This window comes from Pleurodeles waltl, chromosome 6, assembly GCF_031143425.1.
Source record: "Pleurodeles waltl isolate 20211129_DDA chromosome 6, aPleWal1.hap1.20221129, whole genome shotgun sequence".
In the NCBI taxonomy this organism is placed as follows: Eukaryota; Metazoa; Chordata; class Amphibia; order Caudata; family Salamandridae; genus Pleurodeles; species Pleurodeles waltl.
In genome coordinates, this window is record NC_090445.1 from 1,696,785,379 (window position 1) to 1,696,803,601 (window position 18,223).

Consider the following 18,223-nt stretch of genomic DNA (forward strand, 5'->3'; position numbering starts at 1 on the left):
ACATGCCATAGTGCACAGCTACATTCGATGGACTCCTAGTCACAAAGAACGAATGTGTTTACTGACTACAGGTTTTTCATTCTTTAGAACTCACAGATAAAATCTATCTTTGGAACCTAAAATGTTATTTTTTTTAATATATCTGTAAGTATGTGTATCATTATTGAAGGAGCTATAAATTGGCTGAAGAAGACCTATTTATAGACTGTTCCTCTGCAATATTGTCAGAATAGCTCAGTTGATCTTTGTTGGTAGGTCCGTCAGAGGTGACAGCAACAATCAGATTCAACAGGAGACCAACCTGTCCTGATGCTTCGATGGCAGCCAACCTTCCAACTCCTCCGGTATCAAGACATAGAAAAAGCCACAGCTTGGGAAACAAGTGGGTGCCCCAAAATTTCTTAATGCTTTCAGAATAAAACATGTTTAGGTGTCAAATCAGGATTAAAGCAAACTAACATCCCCCTTCTAACACGCAACAGGCCCGACTTGTGCGAAATTGACTCTAAGGGCAGCCATCTTCGCATCAGATTTCTTAGACACATTAAGTGAAGCTCTTTGGTGAATATTCTCTTTCCTACTCTGAATTTTGTGTGTCACTTCTTCTCTGTTCTGTATGGTGTCATGTCCGTCTCTGTTTCCCTGCTAATCTGCAGGTTCCCTCTAAATAAATGAACACAAACAGATATTTTCCTACTGAATAAGCTGCCCAGTGCACCCAGGCTCTGAACCACTGATTTCAGGAGAGGAAAACTAGAGTTTCTAGTGATATTTTCAAAAGGGCTTTTAGCATTCAGCTACAGTGCAGCTTGGTTCTGAATCCTCTGATGTCATTGATGTTTTACTACAATACCAGCATCCTGATTGACCATTGGCATATTCCTTTAGATCCCAGACCCGATGTATAACAACTACACCTTGATGTTGAGGATTCTTAAGCCAAGTTAGAAGCAGAACAACCCACCTACTCACAGATATTTGAATCTTGACGGTGTTAGTTTGTAGGTCATTGTCGTGAACAGCCGCAACGTTGCCTTCTTTGGCTATACTGTTCCTGTGCTTCTGAAAGAGACAAATCAAAGAGACAGCGGCCCACTCTTTTTTAGTTTTGAGCTTTAACAGGTGACGGAACAGAATTATCAGGGCATTTTTCTATTGATTTTAATACCCATGAAATGTATCGAACATACTGATACCATATCTGGTGGTGCAGTTTTTATCTTAATTTCTTTCACCATTGAAAAGACTTCTTTCCAGCCACTGTTGAAGATCTGTTATCACACTTGGAATCGTGTTGTCAAAATAACCAGAAAGAGTTGAGTTTTCAAGAACACCGTACCACTCCTTTTGAGTTTTCAGGAACTGTGCACCAAGGCTAATATCAATGCAAGGTGATGCATCAACTTGATTGCAATGTCAAAATCACCATGCTACTAAGGCCTTCAAACTGGATAGATCGAATTACAAAGATCTCCATGTCAAACTGCTTAGGTTTTCGTAGTATGCTATCAACCAGAGAGATGCCAGAAAAAAGATGGGAGGACAGACTGTGTATACTTATATTTTCTTGACAATGTTTGTCACAAGAGAAAACTATCGGCTCTTGCGTACATCATATCCAATTTTGGTGGAATGTCCTATTCAATAAGGAAGGAATACTCCCCTCCCTTTCCCACCAAACCAGCATGTCTATCTCAAAGATGCTGAAAGATGCTTCACAGATGGGTGAATGCAAATGTTTTCAACAAAATGGAGGGCACTTCTTTCACGTTTATGTGAAAAAAGTATGTTTATGTGGCCCGATGCAAACATACACCGAAACTCTGCAGAACACCTTGTGATCACAAGAATGATTTATCCACTGCCATTGAACACTACTTCAAAAAATGTTTATATTATGAATTGCTCAGGAGTTAATCTTGAAAACAACCTAAAAATAATTATTGATCTAGTGCTTAGGTGAGAAACACAGGCCATTGAGTATGAAATAAAGTGGCTTCTCCCTGTGTGAATTTGTAAATGTGTTCTGTAATTTTGTGACTGTGTGTAGTTCCCTCTATCATGTGACGCTGTGTTGCTAAATTGTTCCATATTTAAACCCCTTTTTGACATTCACATGAATCATAGACATTCATTCTTTCAGTATTATTTGTCATTGGTGGAGTAGGTTACATTCAGAACCACTCTGCGAAGTATTAGTTATTTTTTTCTGCATAAGTCTGCTGTACTTACCGATGACTTCATGCACTCCAATAATCTATTTCTTTTTATTTTATTTCCCTCATAAATATTATTTAGCCCATGTAACTTTAAAGCATTACTGTAAATTAACTTTTAGCTTTGAAGCAAAATGTTGAAATAGCCCTGACTAAAAGGATGTTGGTTTGCTTTAATTGTCATGCATTGTTTCTTTCTGAACATGTTTCTCTTCTTTATTTTTACCAGTATTAACAATACAACATCTGCCATTTTTGTTAGCACATTGATTGCATCTGAAGATTCATGTGCATGCTGGAGTTGAGAGCTTTGTGGTTGTTTTAACTATTAGTGATTTTGTCAAGGAAGAATGAAAGTCTGAGAGCACACGTATGCGATGGGTTCTTGCCAGGCTGAAGTATAAATGTCCTCACATAACCCATTAAAGTGATGTGTAGGATCAGAGAGAGTTCCACAAAAAACATGGTGAAACTCTTCATTAAGTGACAACATACAGAGGTACAGAACTGGCCAGTAATCATCCCAGACATGAGTGAATGACCTCAGGTAAGTCAAAGTTGTTTTTTATGGCAACACAATTGCCTGTTTATAGTTACAAAATGTGTTGTATTATTAAATGTTGTGAGTCTAGACTTAAGAAGATATTACATTGTAAATATGTGAGGTAAAATGTGGCACCACATTACACTATGCAGTCACTACTTAAAGGTCCACCCACTGCTGTTTGGACAGCTGAATATTAAGAGCTGACAATGGTAGTGTGATGTTAATGCAGCACTGAAGGTGAGAAGGCCATGTTCAAATGCTGGACTCTCTTTATTTTCTGTGTATGAGCCAGCATTCTGTTTGTAGTGACTACACAACATATAGTGGGGCTAGCAGGTGTCTTCTGTTACCACCAAAGAAGCAGAACTTCTTTTGAGACAAATAGAGAAGTTATCCACATGGCATTATCATCTTGTAGTTGCTTGTGGTGTGTATGTGATGAGGTGGTGAGGCTTAATTATCTTATTTCCATTCTCTTGGCAACCTCTATACCAATTGTTGATTAGTGTGTGGGTAAGCAAAGCCCTTATATTGCTGCACACAGTGTTTTCATGCAGCCACCCATTGGAAACAAATTGCCCACTATAATTCCCAGGTTCTAGAACACATGGTAATGTTTATATATTATACAAGGTCCCTGCTTAGTAACAAATCAGAAAGTATGCAATAGAGAGAAAGCAATGCAAATGTTTCTGATACTAAATTACAAGCGACAACAATGGCAAAACTAAATAAATGACAACATGTTTTAGAAAAATGCTGAAATTCCAAATATCAGAATGAAAGGTAATTATGGGGGCAGTTTATTAATACCCAACAATTCATTGTAGTGAGAATAAAATGCAGTACCTTACAGTAGGGTGTCAAACAAAGGTGCAGAACAGACAGATCCATACCATCTATTTCAGGATATACATGTAGGATCCATCTACATAAAGGGAACTTATACAAACAATTGTGTACATTGGAGGTTATCCTAAACATCAAGCATGGATGCAGCCCTCCTGGAGCTATGATAGACCCTCCTGCCAGTGCAAATCACATGCGCTTGGCATGTCAAAGAGGGAAATATGCCCTCATGGTACATAAGAAGATTAGCAACCTCATGCATACAAAGATCAAACATGACCATACACTGAGATGTCAGTTCTCTGTCTTGCAAACATTCTGGTGAAGTATGGCATTACTTTAGAGATGGGCATCACAAATAACACTCCACCAGAATAAAATTAAAAAACAGCAGAAAGATAATCTTTTTCGTGATTATGAAGAATTCTTTATTAGAAGAAAATTTGTTACCTAAACATTCCAGGGAACAATCAATCTTTGATCTGGTGACTCAAAGTATCTACCTAATGCCAGGTATGATACAGCAACCAACTATTGTTGCTCTGCCACTAGGACCACCCCCAAGATACAATGGTTCTGACAATCCAACAAAATAAGTGAAAGTACTTTTAGCATGCAGTAGAAAAAAGGAGTTGTTAACCATGATGAACTCCACTCCACCTCTTTTAAAATTCATGGCTTGGAAAAAAATACAATTTTGGTAGTCTTTTCAACTCTGTATTCAACTGCGCTTCAAATCTCTGAACTTCACGTCTCTTGAATTAGTTTTGGATGGATATTTTTGAAACAAAAATACACAGAACTTTATTCACTGTAAACACTACTGACATCCAGTAACACATTGCACAAAAAGCTCAATACCAGGATAATACCCATTCTAGAATGTACACACTCCTTTCAAAGAGAATCAAAGCAACACAATTAGAAATGCAAATCTATGAGTACCTAAAGCATCTGCAACTAAACCATTACCTTCTCACTAGGCTAGAAACTGCATTCAACTAATAGTATAAGTACTTTAATCTTGTATAAAACACAATTAACTACAACGTTTACAACTAATACCGGGCTACATGGAGTAACGTGTCAGCAAAGTGCTTCATAGCCTCGACAGAAGTAGAAAATACTATAGAAATCTACAATATAATACCATATTGACTGGAACTTCAAAGCATTAACTGCAGTTAGTGTTTTATTTCCAGGATAATTCATAATCCAACACAGTTGTTTCATCTGTGTTATCAAAAAAGGACATTCTCCTAACTTTGACAAAGCTTTGAATAAGAGCTATGTTTTTTAAAGAGAATCCTAGTTTTCCTTCGCTTTGTTCAACCGGATTCTCTATAAAAAACATAGCTCTTATTCATTTGAACCTAATTGAATTAGGGGTTATCTTTAAACAACGTTTGCTTGCACTACAGCAGAAGAGACCGACGTGGTAGATAAAATGGGCTGCAAGAACACACAAACAACTCCACAATCAAAAACTGAAATAACAGCTTCCTAGGTTTCTTTTTTCATTTAATTTTACTGATGATACTTAAGGCCTTATGTCAAATATGTCTTCCCCCTTATAATCTAATGCACTCCGTCTTGCAACAATATTCACTAGTGTTATCTAAAATTCCACACTGTATGATATGGTGGGCTAGAAAAGTGATTTTTAGGCATTTGCCTATATATATATATATATATATATATATATATATATATATATATATATATATATTCTAAATGTTACATTTCATGAAACCCCTTAATTTGTTTATATTTAGTTAGCCGATCTGTACTCTACAGTAGTTCATAGTATTCAATACTCGTTAAAAAAAATCTGGAGATACGCTTACATAATTCTGATGGTCTCTCTCTTACACAAGTTAAATGACAGTAATTTAGCCAATTTTTTATGATTGGCATCCTAGAATGCAATAAAATATGAGGATTGCCTCAGAATTTATTTCACCATTTTCCTTCCATCAGAATATTATGAAATCCTTTGAATAGCTTAATGCTTTAATAGCCTTACCCTAAAAGATGAAAGCCTATTACAAGTTGCAATCATGTGCCTAAGTCAAGCTTTAAAAAAAAAAAATGTAGTTATTGAATATTCAGGTATAAAGGTACACAATTCAAAATATCAGTTACATAAAAGGAAATAGCTTTATAATTCATAAATTGATTAAAATGAAATAATTTGTAAGTAATACAGAAAATTAAAATACATTATCTTAGTCGATCACTTTATCAGGATTGGTCTTGCTTTTAAGATCCCCCTCTTTCGATGTCATGTCTGCACAAATGTGTTTTTTATGAGCTTGGTTATCAGCGCCATCACTGTACTTCCACTCTCCCGACCTTCTGAAACGCCAATGAAGCATAGATTGGATCAAATGATTCGCCACAACATCAAGATTTATTTTTAGAGCAGCTAGCTCAGACTTGATTTTAGAGGTTGCCAGTCTTGCTTTAGTTTGAAGTCCTTCAGATCTGAAATTCTTTGTTCCACCTGAGACACCTGGGAGTTCAGCAGCTGCATGTTAGTTTTGAGCTGACCGAGTTGTTCGCTGGTTTTTCTATGGGCTTCTTTTTGAGAAATCTTCATCTTGCGAATTTCTCCCAATACCTGATGCAGGATAGATTCTACTGAAGATGAGGGCAAAGAGAATGAGGAGACTTCTGGAACAGACGTCCCCAGATTTTTTGTGAAGCTCTTGGAAAGGCCGTCATCTCTCCCTGCACCTCATATGCCTGATCAGAAAAGCCTATAACCACGCAAGGCTGTATGCGTTCTCCGAGGCTGTTGCCAATACATGACTTGCATCCGTGCCATCTGCGCCGTCTGTTGATTGTGGAGTGTAGAACCCACAACCCCTTTAGGTCCTCCTCCTGGCCTTTCTTTTAGCTGGGTGTGCTGAGTTTGCTGGCCTTTTGCAATTGTAGTAGTAAAGACAGGATAAGCTCGTACGTCTTTCGACATACCGTCACAGTTCGTAGTGGCGCCTCTAGTGTTTACTGGTAGTGACTCATGTTCAGATGCAGCTGAGAGCAGAAGACTTGTATCTGCGGCCCTTGTTTGCTCCAATCTTCCTCTGTCCGTGGATTCTGAAGAGCCTTCTTCGAAGAAGCCTGTGACAATTTGGAAGTAATAATGCCGCCAATCATTGAGGATTCCTTGAGAGCTGGGGGTCACTGCACTGTAACTGAACCAGTCAATTCAATAGTGTTGGTGACCAGTAATCTTGACTCAGGAGATATAGATTGTGGCGATATGTCTATGCTGTCACCCTGGTTATTGATGCAATCTGCATTTTTGTGGACCTGTGTCATATTGGAGCCGTTAGATGTTATGACCTCGACGTTTAGAGACCTTAGATGCTTTACTGGGAGTTCAGGCTCACAAAGAGGTGTGTCATGAGAATCACTTCATTGGCTCTTCTTTCTTTTTTTTTTTGTTAGGGTGAGAAAGCCCAACCTGGGACCACAAACCCCGTCCACGACTATGTAGACCACTTCCGTAGCCACCCAAGCCCTCCTCTGCCTTTAACAGCCCCTATTGAGCCCATTAGGTTGCCATCTTATCTGCTCCTAATGTCTGGCTTCAATCTTTTTGTTTCTCAATGCAAAAAGCGAGAGGGCAAATTTGCTAAAAGGTCCTGCTTGCAACACTTTTTCCAAGCACCCATGCAGTAACAGAAAAGATTGAGAGATTTCAAGAGAAGCAAATCTTATACCATGCTGCGACGACTACTCCAGTTTTGGAGTCCCAAGGGCTCTCTGTTTTTCAGTATATCCATGAGGTAATGTTTCATGAGGATTTAGATACTCCACAAATCTCCACTGGATCCCCCCTGCCTTGAAACTCAGAATGCGACTTGTGCATTATGAAATGCGTCCTGACGAGGGCAAGCGTTTACTAGCTCTAAATATTCCTTTCTCAGGCCGCACTGGCAGGAAACGCAAAGATCAGCCCTCAAGTTATCCAAACAAAGAGGTGCAAATCTCAGAATGTGCCATATGCACCGTATGTAATATTTTTTAAAGCCCAGCAAACGCTTTTCACTACCTTGGTGTTTCTTCTCTTGATGGCTCCGTAGCCTCAAGGCAAAGCAGGAAAAGCAGCTTCCGGTGTACGTGATGTGTTTAAGAACGAAACAGCCCACCTTGCTTTTCCCTCCTCAGGCTGTGGACCGCTCCAAACTTTCTCCAATTATACTCCCCTTGGTTACGGCCAAAAGAAGTCCCCTACTGACGATGCTACGGGCCCCAGGGGCTTAGGAGCTCAGCCTCAATGCAGTGTTTGCCACCATCTTGGAACGCCCTCTGCTTCCCAGTCACTTCCTCAGTCACAGAACATGACGGGAGATTCTGTGACTTCCCAAGACCACGGCTCCTAAGTAAAGCTTGAGTCAGTTCACATATGGAGGAAGACCTTGTATGATCAGTAATCTTTGACAACCTGTCAGTAGAGAATACTATGAGAAGAGGGCATAGTAGACCTACTTCTTCAAATTAGCCAGATTAATAACACAAAATGCAACTATAGAATGATTTTAAAACATATTAATCATCTAACTTAGGGTGCATAGTCAAGTCTCGATCAGCGACAAGAACAGCATTAATCCTTGAGAGAAGGTTGTCTTCTTCCTTAAATCACTTTGGGGGTCATTCAAACCCTGGCGGTCGACGACCGCCAGGGCTAAAATGACGGGAGCACCGCCAACAGGCTGGCGGTGCTCTAATGGGCATTCTGACCGCGGCGGTACAGCCGCGGTCAGAAACGGGAAACCGGCGGTGTCCCGCTGGTTTCCCGCTGCCCTGGGGAATCCTCCATGGCGGCGCTGCAGGCAGCGCCGCCATGGGGATTCCGACCCCCTTACCGCCAGCCTGGTTCTGGTGGTTTTGACCGCCAGAACCTGGCTGGCGGTAACGGGTGTGGTGGGGCCCCTGGGGGCCCCTGCAGTGCCCATGCCAATGGCATGGGCACTGCAGGGGCCCCCTAACAGGGCCCCACTAAGATTTTCAGTGTCTGCATAGCAGACACTGAAAATCGTGACGGGTGCAACTGCACCCGTCGCACCCTTCCCACTCCGCCCGCTCCATTTGGAGCCGGCATCCTCGTGGGAAGGGGTTTCCCGCTGGGCGGGCGCGCGGCCTTCTGGCGGTCGCCCGCCTGCCCAGCAGGAAACTCAGAATAACCGCGGCGGTCTTATGACTGCGCAGCGGTATTCTGCCGGTTCCCGTTTGGCTGGCGGCGCCCGCCGCCAGTCAAACTTGGAATCACCCCCTTTATCTCTTCCTCCAATACAGAATCTTTTCTTTCTCAGCCCACATCGGGTAAATCCTCCTTAGATGTTTCCACTCAGGTTGTGATAACTAAGACAGTTGTTTTGCACCTTGATCTTTAAAACCTGAGAAGCACAGGCGCTTCCTATCTGGTTATAAATCTTGTCGATATTCAAACCTTGCTTGTATAAAAATAGCATCCAGACTCTCATTATCTTTGTAGACCTGCCACCATAATAACAGAATCAGTTACATTTAACTTGGCTGAAAAACTTACTGTCAGAAAAAAAATGTAAAATACCCAACCTGAAATGTAGTTGTCATTGGCCCAGAAGGGGTTTTGCTCTTGCTGCAAGGCTATGAATGTTCTTGTCCTCTTCAAAGGTGCTGCTGTTTTCTAAAGTTTAAAGTCAGGAAGAGCCCATCGTTCCCCCCTTAAATTAAAACCTGTAAATCTTTTTTCAGTTTCTACTCAGAGATTTTAATATTCAGATAATTAGAGATTTAATTTTCAAGCTTTATAAAAAACATAACCAGAAAAATCTGAGAAATAAAACTAAATTTCACCAAAACCACCATTTTCACAGTGTCACCCGATAATTGACAAATGTATTCTTTTACATTTCTTGAGCTCGTAATCAGAAAAAAACAGATGCATAATTATCCTCCCACTTTCTTGCGTTTCTATTTTCTAAATATTTCACCTTAAAATAGTGTACTGTTCCATATTTCAAAAAGGAGGCTGCCAGCAACATACCCTCCAAACAGCTTGATTATATTATCAGGTTGACAACAAACAATTTTGATTTTGATTTTAGTACATTACAAGAAAAAGAGGGATACTTTTATCTGATCTGAGAGTTTAATAAAGGAGTTCTATGGTCGAAGCAAACCAATGAGGGGAGAGGTGGCACTGCTGTCTCATCTCACTTCTAATGCTAAAACTCTTTGGCAAATGGCCCTGAATTATGACTCTAACAACCTGAAAGTAACCCAGTACCCTTTCACAAACAGTAGTGGAAACCTGAAATGTAGTAAGGTTGCCCTCAACTATCCCCAGTCTACATAGTTGAATGCTTTTTCTGCTCCTATAAAATGATATCAAGTGTTTTTTTCTGTGATAGCGAAGTAAACTGCTTGGATGAGCATGTTTGTAAAAGTTGTTACTTGCCAACTGGAAATAAAACTGTGCTGATACTTAAGGGTAACTCCACATGATACAACTCAACCATTCAGCCAGTGCTTTAAATGGGCCGGTACTCTCCGGTACTGAGTACCGGCACTTTTTTATTTTGAGAGAGAGAGTACCGGCATATCTCAAGAAAAACGTAATACTTTTAATTGGAGAGTACCGGCACTTCTCAGAAACAAACAGGTACTCTATTACAGAGTACCTGCACTTCTATTTTTCCATTTAAAGCACTGCATTCAGCCAAGATTTTAGAATATAGTTAACTGTTACGGTTGAGCAAGAGCTGGTGAGGTAAGAGACACATATCCTCTGGTTCTTGCCTGCCTTAAGAAAAACCACAATAAGCAAGGATTTTGCAGTTTTAACACAAGTGAATACTGTATTGTAGAAAATGGAGCAAATGCAGGAAAACTATTTCTAGACTTTCCCAGGAATCCCAGCTCATCAAGCAGCTTTCCTAGGTGATTGTGTAGTAAATTCATTTTTTATACCTAAATGTGTTAATTCATCCTATTGATGCCTTGGAAGACCCAGGGTTCATGGTATTCATTGACAGCACATTTAGAAAACTGATGAACCAGTTGTCTGCACTTTTATGCAATATATATAAACTTCCTTATCATTTTAGTCTTGAAAATCTTCCCAATGTAATTATCTAATAATTCAGCTAAGTTAACTAGTTTTTCAGCAACCTCTTAAACATGCGACCCACTCTCAGCTACTTGTAAAGCACCTGCTAAGGTCTACAAGTCACTCAAAAGTTCCAAATCTTGAGATTTTGAAATCTTCTTTTAGTTTATGCTCTTCAACTATCCTGTTAGACATGTTTTATAAGTCTCTTATTCAGTCAGCAAATGAGATGACTCTAAAATCTCCTCAAAAGCAGCTTTTATTTATTTCTATATCCTCCTGAATCAAAAGGTCAGTTGATAGAGTTACAATAACACAATGAAGAATAAACACGCAAGGGTCTAACTTTACCTTTACTGACACTGAGGTGTGACCTGAAATTCCAGATCACACATTTATGTGGTGATTGACTATGTTTTCATAACTCTATCTCCTCAATCCTTGTGAAATCGAAAAGTTATTCTTTCGCATGTGGATGCTTATCAAAATAAAATGAGAATCCCTTCTCCTCTCATGTATCTCTTGCCGAAAATCTGCCAGCTTGAGATTCTTATCATCCTTCCTATAAAGTTCCTCAAACGTTTTGCCTAATTTGAGATTCAATGGGAGAACAAACCCTTCCATTTCAATGAACATTCCATGAATCCCACGGATTTCACCAGCCAACTCTTCTAGATATTCAGTCATCCAAATTAGTCTATACAAAATTGCTACATTAATTGTCATTTTACATATTGTTAATTGTATGGGAAACCATTGCCCTATTGAGTTAGATTTGGAATTCTGAGTAGAGTAATATGTTTCTGAGGCCCTTCCTGGTTTCATAATGTTTTGGGCTTTAGAAAAAATAATGTTAGTCTGTATAAAAAAAAACACTACCAAACCAGAAGTATCAAAAGAACTTAATACCAGGTTTATTTTTAACCTACCTCAAAAGCTATTCGTACTCCAGGACCATTTCTTAATTTCCAGAACAACTAAGATGTATTGTATTTCTCCAGATTAGCTCCCGTCTGTCGAATGAAAATAACACTTTATATTCTCATTTTTTAAAATCTTGTCTACCCCTGTAAACTGGCCCTGTCCTTCCAAACTCCATTTTTGCCTCAATTCTTTCCCAACCTTTTCTACTCTTCCCTTGGGCATCTTCCTCCTGCTCTTGGGAAGCCACCCCATCATATGAAACTATCCGTTCCCTCATCTGCCTCAAATGCTGATCTCTACTATCCATTCACCAACTGAAATCGAAATCTAAAGGAAAGGCTAGGGTCATAGTGCTTACTCTAAGGAAGATTAGTCAGTGCCACGGTCTGCAACATTCTCATACTGTTGCTTGTTAGAATGTTTAGATTATCCATCAAACTGAAATAAAGATTCAGTGGCTTTTACTGTCACAAAAGTAGACATATTCTTATTATACATAACCCTAAACCCCCTTAAGAACTGTAGAAGTGGTTCCTTTGATTTCAAAACTACTGACCAGGCAGATCATTCAGAAAGATGGAACATACCTGGGAAAAGCCTCTCTACGTATATAACAAAAAAATAAAAAGAAACACAATTTCTTCTTAGTCTTTTCCTACCTTGAGGGTGATGTGCTGGACAGGATGAACCTTTCACATTTTTGATTTCCGATCAAATGACTCATTACTGAGGAACAGGGAGTTCATGAACAAGTCAGCCATAAACAATTTCATACTGTTCCTAGCCTCTTGGTCTTCTGCTACATCCAGAAACCTGAGATTATTTCTACAAGAGTGATTCTCCGGGTCTTGTATTCTTGTTAATGTTGTTAATGTTGCGTTTGTTTTTGTTTTTTCAATTGTCTATTCATTCACTTTCTTTCGCCCCATAAGCCAGACCCTAAACATTTGAACTCTGTCATCCAAATTCTGCAGTAAGTCTTATATCCCTTTAACTTTCCAATCGATTGAACAAGCTCCCACTGATTGCGTAATGACAGATACTTAGTTAGCCTGTCCTCGGTTGGCTCCTCCTTGGAAACAACATTAGTAGCTCCTTGTTGCCCATCTACAAATATGTTTAATAACAGGCCCATTTTCAGCCAGTTGTGTCAGTAGTCTGTGATTCAATCTTACTTTGGGGTTGACGTGATGCCTAAGTTGGTTGTAGACATAAACCATGGTTCCACCTTCATCACCTAATAAAGAATTCTGTCTAAGAGACTGGCATATGTCAGTAATATTGGTGATACCCTCCCTCACAATCCCTGTCATTAATGAGGTCTTGTTTTCCAAGGTCTCACAGCAGACCATCCCACCTCCCTAAAGTCCCTAACCCACCCTCCCCAAGGCAAGTTTTAAAATATTGATAAACATCATCTAAAACGTCTTAGTTCTCTGTGTAATTAGCTATACAATTTTCTTGGTGGGAATCACCATATTGTGTCCTAAAGGGATGTGGAGCAGAGTAAGTCCCAGTACCTTTCCACCTATTAGAGGAATAGAATCTGAATGAGATGCAGTTGGCATAGTTAATTCAGGATCACAGGCACTTTTAGGAAGACAGAAAAGGTGTTGAACTGAAAGCATTTGTGTTGTAGATGCTCCTAAGTGTTTAGTCTCTTCCATTGGATTTATAGTTGGAAGTGACTATGGGGCACCATTTCTCAGCCTCTGTCCAGCTTACCAAAGTTCCTTGTATGCAGATGGGTTTTTAAGCTGAGAAATCACAAGTCCCCAAACATCTGTGGCTGCCTTGTGAGACCTTTGCAATAACATAAATACTACAATCTCTCTATGTCTAGATCTTGTCAAGTAATGTTGATTATGGGGACATGCAAGAGAGGTATTTTTTGTTTTCTTTCTGGAGTTACTCCCTCCACTTCTATCACTTAATGTGGCCTCTAGAGCTTTTTCATTGCCCTTAATCATCTTCTGCCTCAAAACAGGGGCTAGAGTAGAGTTTTTATTTTCCAGAAAGGCCGAGGAAATATTAAATCTAGCTTGCTTAACTACTACCCGGTAGTTGTCTTGGAAGTATTTTGTATAGAGAGTAAATTTAAAGGCAAGACAGAAGAATCATCAGCATTCTTCTGTGTTATGTATATTTGCAAATTCTCATGCTGCATGCCTTTTCACTCTTCTAACGGGAGTTCTTACTCCCATCTGTGGCATACACTTTTTCAAACAAGGAATGTGTAAAGAGACGTTCTCAGTTCACTGTTTCCTGGTAGGAAATCAGTCACCAATTCACTTTTCACACGCACGGCCCTTTGACAAGGAATTTAAAATGAGACTCATTTGAGCCCCACTAGTTAAAGATAGGGCTTCACAAGTAATCTAATAAGAGGATAGGAGGCAGAGAAAAATAGAAACATTTGCCCTCTTTTCCCTTTCCTTCAGTCTCAAAAGGAGCGCAACAATCAGCAAAAAAACAAAAGAATGGAGTCTATATCACCCTGTAGCCTACAAGCTAATCCGGTAATCCACAAAAAAACCAGGAACAATACTTCACAGCAGGGGGTAGCCTCTATCTCTTCCCTTTCTTTCTTATCCACCGCCAGCTTAAATGGCATGCGAGCCTTAAACCTTTTAGAAGGATGAGTGCACTTGAAAAAGAACTCGAGATTGGAGTTTAAAATGCCAAGAAACCAAGGTTCATTGACAAACGCTCAGGGCCTCATTCTGACCCTGGTGGTCCTAGGACCTCCAGGGCTGCCGTGGCGGTCGGACCGCCGGGCTGGTGGGTGGAAACGCTGTTTCTGCCCGCCGGCCCAGCAGAAGACACATATGGGACCGGTGGGCGGAAAACCAGAATGGCAGTTTTCCGGCCTAATGTGTTTGGCGGGCAGCGGAGTTTGCACATAGCACAGGCAGTGAAGACAAGAAACACCAAGCCCACAGAGCCTCAAGTGCAGGGATGCGTGGCACGCTGAGAAGCGCCATCAGCTCCAGCCCCTGGTGAGTCCTCCAACAGCCAGTACGCCTTCTGTTTGAGCTCCCTCTCTTCTCCTTCACTTGATGGTGGACCTTAGACTCATTTCATCATAGGGCTCCTCTTCAGCCCTTGCAAAGGACAATTTCAAGTAAGCTCTAATGGATCTCACCCACCCTGCCACCTCATAGGAAGAGCATCTTTAAAGCCATGGCCATCTCCTTTAGAGATGTCTATCCTGATTTTCCCACATCTAAATTCACCTGCCACTTGCCTGCCACGAGCCTAAGGTCAGCTGAACTATTCCTTCTTTCTGTACCTGGAGACAGAACTGTTACTTTCAGCGATAAATCTTTCTCGATAGCTGTGGTTACAACATGGGCCGCTCTCCTTCTGATCCTTCGCCTTCACTGGAGAAATTAGTAAAATCCTACTAGCTTAACCTTAACTAGCAGTCAAGCCGCTTAGGCTCTAAGTTTTGGTTTTCTCCCCAGCACCAAGAAGCTCTGGAGTACATACAAATGCTAATTCACACTGTGATAACCGAGTACTGATACTCCTCACGGCAACAGAAACAGGAAGTGCCTCCACCTGGGCTGCCTTGCATATCAAGAGCAATAAATGACTTAATATTCTCAGATTCAATAGTCCACTACATAAAGGAAAGACATCTTCATTCCTTGAGGGTTTGATATACACACTTACCTCTATAAAGAGAAAAATAACTAAGTGGAGAGATTGATGGTTTATCAGATTACTTAGCTGTTTGGTGAGTTAACTTCTGTTTGCTACAACGAGATGGGTATTGGTGGCCGTTCACTACAGGATAAGAATATGAACAATCCTAATAAAATTACTCCATTTTATAATGGGAATAATCAACTGGATGAAGAAAAGGAGAACCAGGAAAACATTAAACATGAGTAGGTCTTAAAAAGGAAGAGATGCTACGTATGTGTGAATCCCACTGGCGGCTTGTGCAAGCTCTAGCGCTTGGAATCCATAAGAATGTCTGGTTTGTCATCACATGGGACTGTGTGTCAGTGTGCATATGCGTGTGTTGGTGTGAGTGAGCACATTCGAGTGAGTATGCGTGTGTTGCATGTGCGCAGTACAGTAAAGTGCTAGTTAACAAATTGGAAAAGCGTTGACTTTCTCATCTCATGTAAGGACTTGTGGTTTCTTCTTCCCATCTATCTAGTGTGATGTGTCAGTTCAGTGTTGTTGAAAGTAAGAGTGCGACATTTCCATCCGAGAAACCCCGCCATCTCCTGGATGACAGTGTGCTAGAATCCCACAGTCCTGTCAGGAATCACACCCTAAATTCTGTCTTTACCAATGGACTGTCGATAGGTAAGAACTTTCTTTTATTGATGCTGACGGTTCTTTCAGTTCTATGATCTGTGTCTTCTCACTTTGTAAAGGGATGCTGATAATTTTATAAACTCTGGTGGTACCTCCATTGTAACTTTGTAAAGGGATGCTGAAGATTTTATAAACTCTAGTGGTGCCTCCATTGTAACTTTGTAAAGGGATGCTGATGATTTTATAAACTCTGGTGGTAACTCCATTGTAAATTTGAAAAGGGATGCCGATGACTCTATGAGCTCTGGGGGTACCTCCATTGTCACTTTGTAAAGGGATATGAATGACTTTTATGAACTCTGGGGTACCTCCATTGTCACTTGTATAGGGATGCCGAGGACTCTGTGAACTCGGGGGTACCTCTATTATCGATTTGTAAAGGGATGCTGATGATTTTATGAACTCGGTGGTACCTCCATTGTCACTTTGTAAAGGGATGCTGATGATTTTATAAACTCTGGTGGTACCTCCATTGTCACTTTGTAAAGGGATGCTGATGATTTTATAACCTCGGTGGTACCTCCATTGTCACTTTGTAAAGGGATGCTGATGATTTTATAAACTCTGGTGGTACCTCCATTGTCACTTTGTAAAGGGATGCTGATGAATTTATAAACTCTGGGGAACCTCCGTTTTTGCTTGTGAAGGGATGCCGAGGACTCTGTGACCTCTGGGGGTACCACCATTGTCACTTTATAAAGGGATGCTGATGACTCTGTGAACTCTGGGGTACCTCCATTGTAACTTTGTAAAGGGATGCCAATGACTCTGTGTACTCTCGGGGTACCACTATTGTCGCTTAGTAATGGGATGCCGATGACTCTGTGAATTCTGGGGGTACCGCTATTGGCCCTTAGTAAAGGGATGCCATTGATTTTATGAACTCTAGGGGTACCCCAAATGTCACTTAGTAAAGGGATGCTGATGACTCTGTGAACTCTGGGGGTACCTCTACTGTCGCTTAATAATGGGATGCCGATGATTTTATGAACTCTGGGGGCACCTCCATTGCCTCTTGTAAAGGGATGATGATGATTTTATGAACTCTGGGGGCATCTCCATTGTCTCTTGTAAAGGGATGATGATGATTTTATGAACTCTGGGGGTACCTCCATGTTCTCTTGTAAAGGGAAGCTGGTGATTTTATGAACTCTGGGGGTACCTCTACAGTATTGTCGCTTAATAAAGGGATGTCGATGGCTTTATGAACTTTGGGGGGTGCTTCATTGTCACTTTGCAAAGGGATGTTGATGGCTTTATGAACTTTGGGGGTACCTCCATTGTTGCTTTGTAAAAGGATGTTCATAGCTTTATACACTCTGGGAGTACCTCCATTGTCGCTGTGTAAAGGGATCTCAATGACTTTGTGAGCTCTGGGGGTACCCCCATTGGCGCTTTATAAAGGGATGACTATTACTTTATGAGCTCTGGGGGTACCCCCATTGTCACTTTGTGAAGGGATGCTGACGACTGTGAACTCTGGGGGACCTCCATTGTCACTTTGTAAAGGGACGCAGATGATTTTATGAACTCTGGGGGTACCTCTATTGTCGCTTAATAAAGGGATGTTGATGGCTTTATGAACTCTGGGGATATCTCTATTGTTGTATTGTAAAAGGATGTTGATAGCTTTATACACTCTGGGGGTACCTCCATTGTCTCTTTTTGAAGCAAAACGTTTGACTGTGAACTCTGGGGTTACCTCTATTGTCGCTTAATAAAGGGATGTTGATGGCTTTATGAACTTTGGGGGGGTACCTTCATTGTCACTTTGCAAAGGGATATTGATGGCTTCATGAACTCTGGTGGTTCCTACCTTGTCGCTTTGTAAAGGGATGTCGATGACTCTATGAGCTCTGGTGGTTCCTCCATTGTCGCCTTGTAAAGGGATTTCTGCGGCTTTATGAACTCTGCGGGTACCTCCACTGATGCTTTGTAAAGGGATGTCGATTACTTTATGAACTCTGGGGGTACCTCCACTGTTGCTTTGTAAAGGCATGTCGATGGCCTTATAAACTCGAGGGCACCTCCACTGTTGCATTGTAAAAGGATGCCAATGACTCTATGAACACTGGGGGTACCTTCAGTCGTTTTGTATGGGATGTTGATGACTTTATGAACTCTGGGGGCACCTCCAGTCGCTTTGTATGAGATGTCGATGACTTTATGAACTCGGGGGCATCTGCATTGTTGCTTTGTAAAGGCAGGCTCCCTCCAGCTGTTGAGAATATTGAAAATGCAGAC

At 40.8% G+C, this 18,223-nt stretch overlaps 1 protein-coding gene across 2 annotated transcripts in view; it reads left to right on the plus strand.

Moving 5' to 3' along the window:
- RALGPS1 (Ral GEF with PH domain and SH3 binding motif 1) overlaps positions 1–18,223 on the plus strand; it is a 1,336,836-nt gene that overhangs the window by 1,204,231 nt on the left and 114,382 nt on the right. For both annotated transcript variants that reach the window (XM_069241780.1, XM_069241778.1), the window contains exons 13-14: positions 256–382; positions 15,816–15,967. In XM_069241780.1, coding sequence (XP_069097881.1) covers positions 256–382; positions 15,816–15,967 — 279 coding nt within the window. The remainder of the gene's footprint in view (positions 1–255; positions 383–15,815; positions 15,968–18,223) is intronic.